At 41.1% G+C, this 14,008-nt stretch overlaps 1 protein-coding gene across 1 annotated transcript; it reads left to right on the top strand.

The window, feature by feature from the left end:
• Nucleotides 1-311: 311 nt before the first annotated feature.
• Nucleotides 312-13,119, top strand: ARL14EP (ARF like GTPase 14 effector protein). Its single transcript, XM_080984154.1, has 4 exons — nucleotides 312-436; nucleotides 7,442-7,938; nucleotides 9,266-9,396; nucleotides 10,139-13,119. The coding sequence occupies exons 2-4, from the start codon at nucleotides 7,516-7,518 to the stop codon at nucleotides 10,365-10,367; spliced, it is 783 nt and encodes a 260-aa protein (XP_080840280.1). The 5' UTR covers nucleotides 312-436; nucleotides 7,442-7,515; the 3' UTR covers nucleotides 10,368-13,119.
• The last annotated feature ends 889 nt before the right edge of the window (nucleotides 13,120-14,008 follow it).

Here is a 14,008-nt window from a genome sequence, read left to right on the forward strand (position 1 = left end):
ATAAAAGGGCAGAAAAGCGCGACCTTCCTTGTTAGTATCCCTCACTGAGGGAGGAGTGCCCTTCGTGCCGAACTTCTGCCTATGCGGCGGCAAGAGTTCAACGAACAAAGCTCCGCGCCTCCCAACAAAATAACCGCGTGCTTGGAAGCCTCGGCCAATCTCGGAGAACGCGCTGCGACCACACGGCCCGTCTGAAGTGAAGGCTGCTTTTGCCTTTCCACGTCTCTTGCCCCGCACATGGCGGACCCCCCGCCAACAAGTGCTCGGGAGCCGGAAGTCGCGATAGGGAATCTGTGAGGCTGCCGCTTTTCCTCGCGGGCTGCCGTTTCCTTCCGTCGACGCGTCGCTGCTGGGGCCAGTCGGCTTCATGGCGGCCACGGGCGAGGCGAGCGCTGGGGTGGGAGCGGGACAGGGCCGCAGGAGAGCCTATGTGAAGGTAGGCGCCGGAGGAGGAGCGGGGAAGCCGTAAAGCTTTCGCAAGGATAATGCTGTTTCCCCACGTGCGCGTGATTTTAACGACGCGGGGAACGTTGGGAGTCGCTAATACGCTAGATTTGTTAGCGCTTCTTATCCTGCTGTGCTTTTAATTTGTCGCAGTTATAGGCCGCCTTTTGTTCCGAGGAGCTCAAGGCGGTGCACATGGTTCTCCTCCCCTATTTCATCCACGCGAGGTAGGTCACCCACTGAGCTGCACGGCTGAGCGGGGACTCGAACCCAGGCCTCCCCCCAAGTCATAGACCTGCGCTGTAACCATTGCGCCACGCGGGATCTCGAAAGACTTTTGAGTTTCCTCCCGCCCCTATTTATTGTTGCCCTCACAACAATCTTGTGAGGTAGGTTAGGCTGTGAAATGTTACCAGGAATACACAATTAACGCGGAGAAAGATGCATATACTGTGTGTGTGTGCGCGCGCGCGTGCACACACACATGTATACACACGTGCACTTTGAAATTAAAAAAAAAGTTAAATGCTCTACTGGTTCTTTTTCACACAGAATGTTCCCTGGAACATAACTTTCCCCCCTGTTAATTCATAATTTGGAAAATAGCCTTCATTGGGTTCTGTGGTAAATTGGGAAAAGTTAACCAAAGGTAGAGACTGAGGTTATGTAGATGGAACCTGACTGTTTTGACATATCCTCAGTCAATAACTTTTCACAGACTTGAAGGTAGGCTTGCCACTATCACATTCAGTTGTTTTTGTGAATTTTCCGCTAGTTTCTCATGTTTTGCAAAACAGACTGTGACTAACTCTAGCAATATATACACGTGCGATATTTTGAGTGTGAAAATCACAGGCCCTTTAAATATATGAAGGAAATGCCATATTGGCCGAAATATAAGCCACACCTTTAAAATTGGGGGGGGGGATACCCAAATATAAGCCAGTATGCTCCTGGCTGCATACTGGGGGGGGGGGGTGCATTGCTGGCTGCCTTTCCCCTTCCTCACTCTCTCCCTTCCCGGCCTTGGGGGAGAGGATGGGGGACTATGTACAGGCACTGTTTTACCCGCGCTCCATACCGTAAGGTTGCGAATATAAGCTGCACTTTAACTTTTCAGGGTTGGAATTTGGGGGGGGGGGGGAGTGAGGCTTATATTCAGGCAAATACAGTGTATAGTTGTCCAAATCTGTGTGCATGCAGTCTCTTAGAGACTGGGCCTTCATTTGAGTAGACAAATGCTTCAAGCTGTTTTAGTCAATTTAGCCACTTCACTTTTGTGGGACTAATATGAGAGCCAGTCTGCATTTGTAGTTGTAGTAAATACCACATTTATACATTAGAGATGTGCTAACTATAAATGTGAAAAACTCAGGAAACATTGATAGTAAACTGCTTAAAGGCCACCTTGGCAATTAAGCAGTATATAAATTTAATAGTAAATTACAGCTCTTTGAGTGTACATTTGGTTGCAAACCCAGTTTTGTGCCATGCAGCCTGTAGCTTTGTGAAGATGATAGGAAAATCATGCAAACAGTTGATTGTGTTGAGGAGCCTATTTTTCTTCCACACCTACACCATTACATTTTCATAGCAATTGAGCTACTGATACCAGATCAGGACTAGTGCCACAGTAATTTAAAGCACTCCGGCTGCAGTACAAAAAGCAAAGATATGTATGCAGCTATATGTTCTATTAGGATTGCCTCTTTGTGTTATAAATTCATGTGCTTTATATGCTTTCTGTATTTTGTAAAACTTTTTGTATATGTAATATCTGCTTTGCTTTAATATGTGTTGTAGCACGTTTGCCATAATTGCTGGCTTCTAGGTTACCTTTAGGCATATGACCAGAGGTACAATCAGTAATCAATGGAGAGCTTCTCCCTTCTTTCCCCTTTTCTTGGTGTCTTATGATCGCCTGGTTCAGAGCTGTTTGCAGGAGTTTTCCTTTCTTCTTCTGAGCATGCTCTCAATTCTACTGCATCCTCTAAAAATGACCTTGGTAGGGTCCAGGTGATGGGTTTATACATATTTGAACAGTGCTTTGTTACTGGTGATTATTGTACCAGCCAGTAGCAGTATGTTAAAAGTACCTCCGAGCGCATTCAGAGTCTGTTTCTCTTTCTGCTGAACAAGTGCAGTTTGCCTCAAGAATGAAAGAAAAGCTTATAGGGCAGGTGACGTAAACTGTTTGGGCTCTGTGCTTCTTTCTTCTAAGAAACTGAATGCTGCTACTACCTCCATTACAAGTATACAGTGCAGAACTAAATAATGTAACCTCCCTCACATAAAAATTCCACTCTCAATACATGGTGCCAGCTAGTCAGCAATGCTGTCTTCCAAGATAATATCCTCAGTAGAGCTGGTGGGAAACCTGTGATCCCTCCAAGTCTTGTTGAACTGCAACTTCCATCTTCTGTAACTACTACTACTATTATATTTGTTTGTTTATACCCTGCCTTTTTCCCTTGACAGGGGCTCACAGATAAAATAAGAACAACTAAAAACCGGGGGGGGGGGGTTATTAAAAAATTAAACATTAGTAGAACTAAAACTATGGATGGGCAATCACAGAAACAAAAACAGTGTGGTACCCATCTGCCCATTACAAACTGTCAGTTTTCAAAAGCATGCTGAAACAAGGTGTCTGGCAGGAGGACTCCTAAGAGGGAGCAAGTCTAACTTCTCTTGGGAGGTAGTTCAAACTCTGAGAACAGCCACCCAAAAGGCCCTGGCTAGAACTGATGGGTATTGTAGTCCAACAACATACTGAAGGCCACAGGTTCTCCATGCACTGCAGTGTAGGGATTAAGCAGACCAATTCACTCTCATCCTCTGTCCCAACTCCTTTTCCATATTTTATTTTGCAACTTGCATTCAATGTTCCATGGCTCTTAAGTCCTCATTAGGCTGCGTGGGTTGGAATTGTTCCCTTTGGGGTTTTTTGTTTTGTTTTTTAATGGTTTGCTCGACTCCTTTGCTGTTGGCCTTTTCACTTCTGTGGCACTCCCATGTACTGAATTTCTGGGGTGGAGAGCCTTTTCTACTAATGTAGGCTCCTCATGTAATATAGAACTACAGTGGTGCCTCGCAAGACAAAATTAATCCGTTCCGCGAGTCTCTTCGTCTTGCGGTTTTTTCGTCTTGCGAAGCATGGCTATTAGCGGCTTAGCGGCTATTAGCGGCTTAGCAGCTTTAAGAAAAAGGAAACAAACTCACAAGAACTGATGTAGAAACAACTGATTAATTTTTTTGTGATTAATTTTTTTTTTGATGGCCCAGTTTTGCTCCCAAACGCATAGGTATTTGATGACTTGTGCTCACTATTGGAACAAGCGGGAGCTGCAACAAAATGTTGCAGTGTAAAGCTAGCCAGTCATGTCCTGTTCCAAGATGCTCATGTGAAAGCTCAAATATAATGCAGAACTTAAAGCAGTTGCGGAAAAGGAGTAAAAACTGAATCAACTGCCAAGTGAATGCAGCCTTAGTGGATGCATTGACCAGTTTAGCATCCTGGCCCAGCTCCCTGCTTCCCAACGCACTCACTCTTCAACATGTAAACTATTTAATTTAATTTTGTTTTTATTTAAATTCTGTTTTTCCATCAAAAGGACCTTCAGTCAGCCTCACTAAAAATAATACAATTAGGTAAAGGTACCCCTGCCCGTACGGGCCAGTCGTGTCCGACTCTGGGCTTGTGCGCCCATCTCGCTTAAGAGGCCGGGGGCCAGCGCTGTCCGGAGACACTTCCGGGTCACGTGGCCAGCGTGACGAAGCTGCTCTGGCGAGCCTGCACCAGCGCAGCACACGGAAACGCCGTTTACCTTCCCGCTATAAAGCGGTACCTATTTATCTACTTGCACTTAAGGGTGCTTTCGAACTGCTAGGTGGGCAGGAGCTGGGACCGAACGACGGGAGCTCACCCCGCCGCAGGGATTCGAACTGCCGACCATGCAATCGGCAAGTCCTAGGCACTGAGGTTTTACCCACAGCGCCACCCGCGTCCCTTAATACAATTACATACTGTATCATAAAAAAATATTTCAAAGTAGTCAATAACAATGCATTTGAAAGAAATATATCCCATTTATAGCAGCAGAAAATATGACTCTTAATATGCTCAACATCCATAAAGCCTGCCAGCAGAGAATGGTCTGGCCACCTAAAAATATTTCGTTGAGCTAGTGAGAATTTTTCCAAGCATCATCATCCCAAGTGCCTTGCTAAAAGTTGTCGCTTGACTGCTCATTTTCCCTGCAGCTCGCTTCCCTGTCTCTGCTGGCACTCATTCCTCTTTGCTCCACAGTGAAACTCCTATGCTCCAGAGATCATGGGTGCAATTTGACAGTTGCATTATTTTTCTAGCTATGACCTCCCTATTTTCCAAGGCAAAGATAGCTAGACTAGTACTGTGGAGGGTGAAAGGGAGGAGGCAGCTGTGCTGGATAGGGTGCAGAAGTAAGTTTGCTACACTTTGCAATTTGGTTAGTTTCCTAGAAATAACTGCCAGGAAAGTTGATGTGACAAATAGCATGTCATCTTAGAGCTAATTCCTACAAATGCTTCAGCACTTATGTGGTTCCAAAGTAGTCAAAAGAATACCCATGCACAATAAAGAATCTGAACCCTTTTGGTATTGTGTGCTAATGCACACTCGCCTGGGCCTTTCAATTGTGTTGAAGCATTTGCGCAGTTTGTTCCACCCTGGTTTTGCCTTGGGTGGTTGATGAAGACTGCATGATGCCATGCTAAAGAACACTGAAGAAATCAAACACAGAAGAATCTGTCCATTAAAAATGGAGTTGTAGAAGTGTAGAAGTACAAGCCTGTTCTCCAGAATGGAAAATGTAATCCTGAATTTGCTGGTATTTCTCCTCCTACTCTTTCATCTTGTTACCCTGTCCTGCTGCTGATGGTGTAGTGCCTTCTCCCTTTTAAAAAAATCTTTCTGTAAACACCAGCAGTTGTTGCTTGCTTGCTTTCTAGCACCACCTGCCATGGTTTTAATGAGCATTTCATAGGGCACCAGCAGTTTAGCTTAGTGTAATGTAATATTCTTGCCATCTTCTGTTCTTACAAAAATTGGCTGCTATCCTACCTTTCTTTAAATGTGAGCAAAACTGAAGCACCAGATGTTGCAACATTCATCAGGGTAAAATATTGCCAGTAACAACATTATTCAAATCTTGATCCTATCATTTTAAGCAGGGTCTGACAGCAGAAAACAGTTTTGTACATCTGTTTCTCTATCCCAAATGGGATGAGGTCTTCAAACTAGTAAGATAATTTTTTTGAAAACAAGCAATGTTCTATTGGAATTTGTGGTGAATTCGTGGGAACTTAAACCATTAAAAGCCTAAGTTCAGTGTTTAGCTGCAGAAGTGAAATGCTTGCGCACCCATAATGCAAATGCTTGCAGAGGTGGGAATATGTTGCTCCCTGTGACATGTTGCTGCGAAGGCTTGAGCCTGAAAAGAGAATGCAAAATGCAATATTTCTTAAGAAGTAAGGCAAGAAAAATGATAGTGTCTTCAGCTGAAGCATCCGGGACTTTTGAGAGCAATTCTATCATGCCCTCTTGAAAAATCTGCTCTAGAAGATCAGGAGGCGTTCAATGCAGTGTGAGAGGCTGCAGCCTGAAGAGAAATTTGGTACAGACCATGTGCATAATAAGCACAGTGTTCTTTGAATTTTGGCCTCTGAAATTAGTTGAAACAAATGCCATATCTGTGCCAATACTAGAAGATGTCTTAAAAATGATCCTAGTTCTGAGTAAAATCTCAGTTTGGCCTTTTGAAAAACTAGTTTGAACCATGGATGGACACATGCACATGTATGACTCATGGAGATGGAAAACAGCAGGGGATTTTAATTTTTTTTGCTGCTCTGATTTGGAGCTTGTCTGCAAAATTTAGATATCTGCAATGTTACTTCTTGCTTAACAGCTTCTGCATATATGCTTTGCTTCCGTCATTCTCCTTGCAAATTACTGGCTTTTCCTTCCGCTTGAATATGAACTGCATTAGAAAAACTTTCTTAAGGATGCTTCCCTCCTCCTCAATTAAAATAGATAATGGATGTGGTCTGAAGGTGCATCTCTAATGTGGGAATACTCCTGTGTGTATCCTCCTAGTATAGTCAGAATAGCGTGTATGAGATGCCTCGTACAAAGACACACGTTCCAACTGCTTCTGTCCACATCTTAAATTTTACACAGGAAGAATCCAAGAGATGGGCTTGAGACTACTTTCCCAAGGACATCTACTAGACTACTACTATCAGTATAATTTTTATGTTTAAATCATACCCTGAGGTTTTGAAAACATTAAGATTGTTGCATCAGATCTGTTAGTAGACCCTAGGTAGAACCTTGATTTTTGAATTTTTAAACAACTTGACATTTTTTGTTTTGGACAGATGAAGTTGAACTTATTTTCTGGAAAGCTCGGGATTCATAATGCCAACAGTCACACTAATACAGATAACTGTTATTGGTTTGGCAGTCTTACCAGTGAGCAGCCTTTGAGGAAGTCAGTGCCACTGTAGCTCTTGAAGTACCCTTTCATTGGCAAGGGACGCCAATCCATCTGGCTTAACTCTCAACTAGGCTAAGCTTCTTTTCGTACCCACTTATTGAGGCTACTACAGACTTGTCCTAGCCACTTGCATTCCTTTGGTCTTCATATCAAATGCTTCTTAAATGGTATGGCAGTTGCATTGACATGCCTACGCCTATCATGGAAGCTGCTGTACTTCTGCGCTCCGGATGCCAGTTTTTACCCAGATTAATGCATTCTGGTAGCAGAGGTTTTGTACAAAATCTTATGGCTGCCTCCAGATCATAAGACAAAGGCAAAAGTTGCCTGCACAATCAGCTGTATTGTATAGTTCAGCTGAATCCTTGAACATCCATATTAGGTTTGTTTTTATTTTGGGTCTAGTTGAAAGTAAAGGTATGCAGCATGAATCTCATTTCCTTCACTGCTTTCTCCAGGCTAATCGTAACAGCTGCTAAGGACGACAAAGACAAACTGTAGACAATCAAATATATTGTACTGGTCAAGTAAAATGGATCCATGTTCAGTAGGAAATCAGCTGCAAGCTAGCAGCGATTGCCATAAAACATACTTTACCTGTCACACTGGATTCAAGACTAAGCAAGAACTATCATCAACTGATCTGTTACTCCTTCAGCTTAGGACTGGGATAACACTTTCAGAGAACGATACAATCTGCTTCCATCATGCTAAAGTTTACCTTGATAGGTATGAAGACTTGCAAAAGTCGTGCTGTGATCCTTTTAATATGCACAAAAAGCTTTCAAGGAAAAACTTGCATGCAATTGACATAGACGATGCAACTGTTCTAAGTGCCAAGTTTGGACGGCAGTTTATACCTGGCTGGAAACTTTGTCAAAAATGTACACAGATAATAAATGGAAGTGCAGAGGTTGATTCTGAAGACCGTCAGCGAAGGAGACTTGATTCAGACGTATGTATATGGGATAATTTTTTTCACCTATCTATTGGACTTAGGCTGCAATCTTGTGCACACTTACCTGAGAGCAAGCCCCAGTGAAAATGCTGTTCCTTAATTCGAAGTAATTGTGCCTGTGGGTTGGGCTGTACTTAACGTAGAGCATCACTAAGATAGCTATTATTAATTAATTAACCCTCAGGTACTAATGGTATGCTAAATACTGTGCAATTTCCACATGTGTGGTCATCACTTGATAAGTGCAACATGAAGAATTATGTGAAACAGCCATCATTAGTCAAAACTTAACAAAAGTCACTCTGATATAACCTCACATCATCTCAAATGTAGTAACTGGCAATAGAGCATTAATACATGTAGCTGCAGTTCCTCACATGATATGTTATGCATATATGTATGAATGTGCCCTAAGCAAGTCTAACGTGATTAATGTGGAAGAAAGAGCAGGGCTTGACACTAGAATGGTGAAACTGAGTAGAAGTGGATTAATTCATAGCCATGTATAAAAGTTGGAACCACGGCAGTCTTTGGGGAACAATGAGATCTAGTCTACACATACAACAGAGCAAAGTGTAGGAGTTCTGATGGGATTGAATCGATATCATTCTGCCCCCTTAGAACTTATTTCATCACTTGATAGAGGGGGGTATCTATTCCTAGCAATAAAAAGCAGCATGATGGAAGATGTACTTTGAAATGGAAGTTATTCTCCAGTCTTCATCTAATGAAAACATACAGCAGATAATTTTTTAAAAGATGAGGTCAAAAGAGAACTGAAAATATGTCCTGTTTACTTATTAAAGTAGGCTTTCACTATTTCTGTTTCCATTAATTTGCACCATTAGATATATACTCATATCCCGCTTACCTGCTCCACAAGAAATTGCCATTGCTTTTTTACTTTACTTCCTAGTGTTTAGAGAGACCTTACGAGTGGTCAGGTGGCTAAGATGTCATAAAATTAAAATACGTGTGTTGGGGGAGAGGGATGCTTTGTGCCACAGCATACAGCAACCACTTGTTCACATTTTTTGTATTAACCTGTAATAATCTTCCTTGACCAAGAGCAATTGCTGGTGGATACCCTGTTCATGTAGACAGGGATTGAGGGCATCTCAACCTTATCCCCCTTCATATTCATGAACTGAGCATTTGAAGGCAATGACACTCAACGGAAAGGTTTTTTTTTACATTTGGCCCCAGCTTTGAGCCTCTTTTTATCTAAGAAGTGACAGCATTCTAATTGATTAGCAAGCCTCTGGTAGTGTATGCATTAAGCTTTGTATTAATAGTTCCAATGAAATTGTCTGTATCTGTTCAGGGACGTACAGCTAAGGCCTTGAAGTCCTTACAGTTTGCTAATCCAGGACGACATTCTGAATTTGCTCCAGAAGCAAACAAAAGGGAAAAAAGAAGGCTGCAGACAAAAAGCACATCCAACAATTCAGACAGGTGAGCTCTTTTCCTCCGATGATTACACTTATCCTTGCTTTCACGCCCTTGGGGGAAAGTCTTTATTTGCATCGGGACCATGCTTCAAGTCTGCTTAAGTAGATAGAATCTCTTTTCATTCAAGTGCATAGAAATGGTGTGATAAAAATCCATTGTAGGGCATGGAAAAAACCTTGAAGAATAAAGAATTGCCACACAATAATGCTATTGGAGCATCTGAATTAATCCACAGAATAGCTAAAAGGTGACTGATCCTGCCTTTTCTGTTCCAAAGTGGTTCTGAACAAATCAATTCTGTACTGAAGCAGGAAGGTGAATGTTGATTAGAGTTGTCCACAGCATCAGTAGACTCCTTTCAGATATAACATGTGATCACACCTTAGATAGTAATGATGCCCTTCCCCAAAATTAATGAACCCTAAAACATTCTGTCCACCGTTGCAAAGGGAAAGAGAAAGGAAACAGAATTGCATAGCCTATGGACAGACATGACAACCTGTTGCATGGACAGACTCTGTCAACATGTTTCTGTATGTAATGGTGCCTCCCTAGAACCTAAACTTGCCCGAAATTTATTGGCAGTCTCTGTGGCTAATGTAATGTATGGCTTTTGATTCTTGGCATAAGATTAGCAAATTCAGAGCAAATTCACCTAAAAGTAGATTTAAACTGAATTGCCAGTGACTTAAAATGGAGTCCAGTGTTACAGACTGCTGTTAATTCTGCTTTCTTTCTCCTCCAGGCAACTCATACCAGCAAAGAGCAAAGTGTACGATAGCCAAGGCCTTCTGCTTTATAGTGGGATAGACCTCTGTGACTGTCTTGATGAAGATTGCCTAGGATGTTTCTATGCTTGTCCCAAGTGTGACTCCAGCAAGTGTGGACCTGAATGCCGCTGTGATCGCAAGTGGCTATATGAGCAAATTGAGATAGAAGGAGGAGAAATTATAAGGAATAAGCAAGCGGTATAGCTTGCACGTTGAATTCAAGTAATGAGCGTACATGCCAAAGGTTTTCACTTACAAAAATGCATAAACTTTGTTCAGATTTCCAGTTAGTGTTTGAAGTGGTATATGAAAGTTGTGGCTCAGAGTTAATTTCCCCTTTTTGGCACCCTTACAAAAAAGAAAATCTAGAACCTTATTAATGGGCAAGTGGATTAATCAGAACAGTATTATGCATTTTGCACCATGTACTCTGTAGAAAAGATGCATTTCCCAAGCGTCTCCCCTCTTTTCACCTGGGAGTGTTGCCCATTTCAGAAATGTGACCATTGATTTCATCACTTTAATTGCTAGAAGCCATGAGCAGTATTAGCACATAGTAGATTTGTGATTTGATAATGATGTTGCATGGTGGGTAGAAGATGTTAACAACAGATAAAAGGCTTTTTGAGAAGATGGTACCACTTCAAAGAAAAGTATTGGACCGCTTTGAAATACTTCCGTGTTTTTGTTTTTAATCTGAATACAAATCTATCTTGTGTTTTCAACAGTATTTCACTGATGAGGAGAAAATAATAAACCAAAGATGTAATCTCAGGTAGCATTTCCATTATGGGTTTGTTACTTGAGAACTATATATTTGAGTCTCTAGGCAGTTGGACAGAGAATTTCTAGGATGAATGACAACACAATCCCATTTAGCCATTAAGAATATGTGCAAGTTAATTATTTGAATTTGGACATTAGGAGCACAAATGGGGAACCAGGAGTAATGTGTTTTATATTGCAATCACCGATGCTCTGCATAAGGATATGTACAGAATTTATTTTCAGTAGCAATTAAAAGGCTGCATTTTTTTGCAGGGCCATTTTCATAGTTTTGACCCCATATGCAATAAGGAATTGTATCTGTGTAAATTAAACTTGCCCTTGAGGATAGATGACTTTCCATTTGAAAATGATGGTTAGGTGGTAAAATGTGTAAGACTTAAAATGTTCCTGTTAAGTATTATCCTAGGAGTTTTGTTTGACTCCGCCTGTGTTCAGGAATTTATCCTGTTACCTGTAGTGTCCTAGGAAGGCAAATTGTGTCGTGCAAAGCAAGAAAGCTGCATAGGAGCTGGTGGATGTTTGTCCCTAAATTCAGGAGGAGGTGGAATTGAATCCATAGCCCTGAACTTGGAGTTCCATGACTGCTTTGAGGGGCCCACGTGGAGCTACTCCCTTATTTGACATATAAATGTTTATTGAGGGGCCATGAGGTCTGAGAACATTGGAGTGTATCCAAGGAGCTTCTGGATTAAGTCAATTGTGTCTTTACAGTATTTGTATGCGTGCATTTATTTATATATGAATAGAAACCATTTCATTATCAATTATGATTGCATTTTTTTACAATTTGCAAATGTCTGTACTTTAAAAGACTTAAGATTACACCTTTGCTGGGGCTGCATTATATCTGACTAAATTGGGCATTAGCAAATCATCTTGTAAAGAGAAATCCGCAGTAGGAATGGTTATTAAATTTAAAATTGCTTCACTTGGTATCTTTTTTTTAAAAAAGCATTTTTCTATCTAAATCAACTCCAAAGCCTCAGTATGCAAATAGCTTTATTGGGACCAACCAAAATGTCACACAGTCATTTTCATAGGTCTTAATAAAGGTATTACCATACTATGGTTTTGGGCTTTCCCCCCCTATTGTATGAATCAATACAGACAATATTTTTTTAAAAAACCCGTAAAATAACTTTAAAATACTATGTGCAACTTTGCTTGACTTGATTGATTTCATATGTTATGTAGTAAAGTTCTTACAGCTATGTACAGAAAACTAGCCATCACCTAAAACTGTTTTTAGAGCCTGCCTAACTGCTGACAAGTTATTTGAACAGATGGATTTTTTTACTCTCCCTGCAAAGTGCCATTCTGCAAAGCTTACAATAAAATAAAAGTACTTAAAGGGAAAAGTTTGACACCTGAACAATGAGATACATATATATGGTTTTATCCAAAGCTGTCCAGGTGCGAGCAGAACAGACTTCTAATCATGCAATCAGAACTTTGCTCCTGCAGCCTCTCAAAATCTGCTCTGTGGGGTTGAGGAACCCCCGAGTAAATTTGTGGAATTCTAGAAAGGCATAGAGGAAGAAGATATTATGCTGCATGAGCTCACTATCAGTTTAAAAATTTGGATACTGGCAGATAAATAGCTGCAAGTCGCATTGCAGCATGCTGGAATAGGAAATCCTCTTGAACTTAAATTTCTTAGTGTTGACATCTACTGGCACTAACAAAATGTAAAGCAGCAATGCAAATATTGTGTTTGTCTAGTTTCTTCAACAAAAAATTGATCAAATTTACCCTCAAATGCTTAGAAGTGTGTTTCAGTGACTAATCTATTATAAAATGTTATACAGTGTAATGGCTAGTATGTATTAGTAATATATTTTTCTTTTCATTTTGATATAGGTATGTATTGGTAATCTGCTCCAGATATTAACATTAATTAAACAGAGGTTGCAGTTCTGTGCACAGATACTTTGGTCAATTCCATGAATACTAACAGATAGCATGTACTGCATGCTGAAGTGATTAGTTATGCAGAAAAACTTACTCCACTTACACTGAAACATTACTGCTAGTACTAGACAGCTGCAAACGAAGATACACTATTGAGTAAATATCAGGTATTTTCTTTGTCAACTCACGTCTGAAGATTCCTATATTTCTTATCATTTATCAAATCCTGTTAATAAATACATTTATTTGAGCCACATATTTAGTTCTATTCTTCTTCTTTTTAAAGTTTATCCAGATAGGTAAAGGTAAAGGTACCCCTGCCCGAACGGGCCAGTCGTGTCCGACTCTAGGGTTGCGCGCTCATCTCGCTCAAGAGGCCAGCACTGTCCGGAGACACCTCCGGGTCACGTGGCCAGCGTGACTAAGCGGCATCTGGCGAGCCAGCACCAGCACAGCACACGGAAACGCCGTTTACCTTCCCGCTATAAAGCGGTACCTATTTATCTACTTGCACTTAGGAGTGCTTTTGAACTGCTAGGTGGGCAGGAACTGGGACCAAACAACGGGAGCTCACCCTGCCGCGGGGATTCGAACCGCCGACCTTGCGATCAGCAAGTCCTAGGCACTGAGGTTTTACCCACAGCGCCACCCGCGTCCCTATATCCATCCAGATAATGAAGAGTAAATATCTGAATACCTCTACTTTCTATTAATTTACTTAGCCCAAACTTATTACAAAACAGAGGACTACTACTCATTCATTTGTTTGTATGCCGCTTTTCCACCAAAAAAAAATGCTCAAAGAGGCTCACAGAAAAGGAATGCATTTCAAACAAACTCTACAAAAACAATTTAATAACAGCATAGCAAAATAACATAGTAACAGTTTCATAATAACAGCAACGTAATAACATGAAAAAACCACATTTCAATACTATAAATATAACAAGATGACTTAAGCAACACAGCAGCCAATAGCAAAATTAACAAGGGGACTTCACAGTTTTCTCTTAACTCTAGAAACACTCCTCCCATGATATTACTCATCACCTTATTCTCTTGAATTTCGCGCCACCTGAACAGTTAAAGAGACATTTAGCTGCCTTATTATCTCTTGAATCTGAATCAAAAAGTCTGAGGTTAAT

This window comes from Podarcis pityusensis (assembly GCF_964106645.2).
Source record: "Podarcis pityusensis genome assembly, chromosome: 1".
Lineage (NCBI taxonomy): Eukaryota > Metazoa > Chordata > Lepidosauria > Squamata > Lacertidae > Podarcis > Podarcis pityusensis.

What these genes read in the sequence shown, in the direction of transcription:
- ARL14EP (XM_080984154.1), top strand. Translation starts at nt 7,516, where the DNA reads ATGGATCCATGTTCAGTAGGAAATCAGCTGCAAGCTAGCAGCGATTGC. An exon ending in GAAGGAGACTTGATTCAGAC is followed by an intron (nt 7,939 to 9,265) that starts GTATGTATATGG and finishes GTATCTGTTCAG; the next exon opens with GGACGTACAGCTAAGGCCTT. An exon ending in ACATCCAACAATTCAGACAG is followed by an intron (nt 9,397 to 10,138) that starts GTGAGCTCTTTT and finishes TTTCTCCTCCAG; the next exon opens with GCAACTCATACCAGCAAAGA.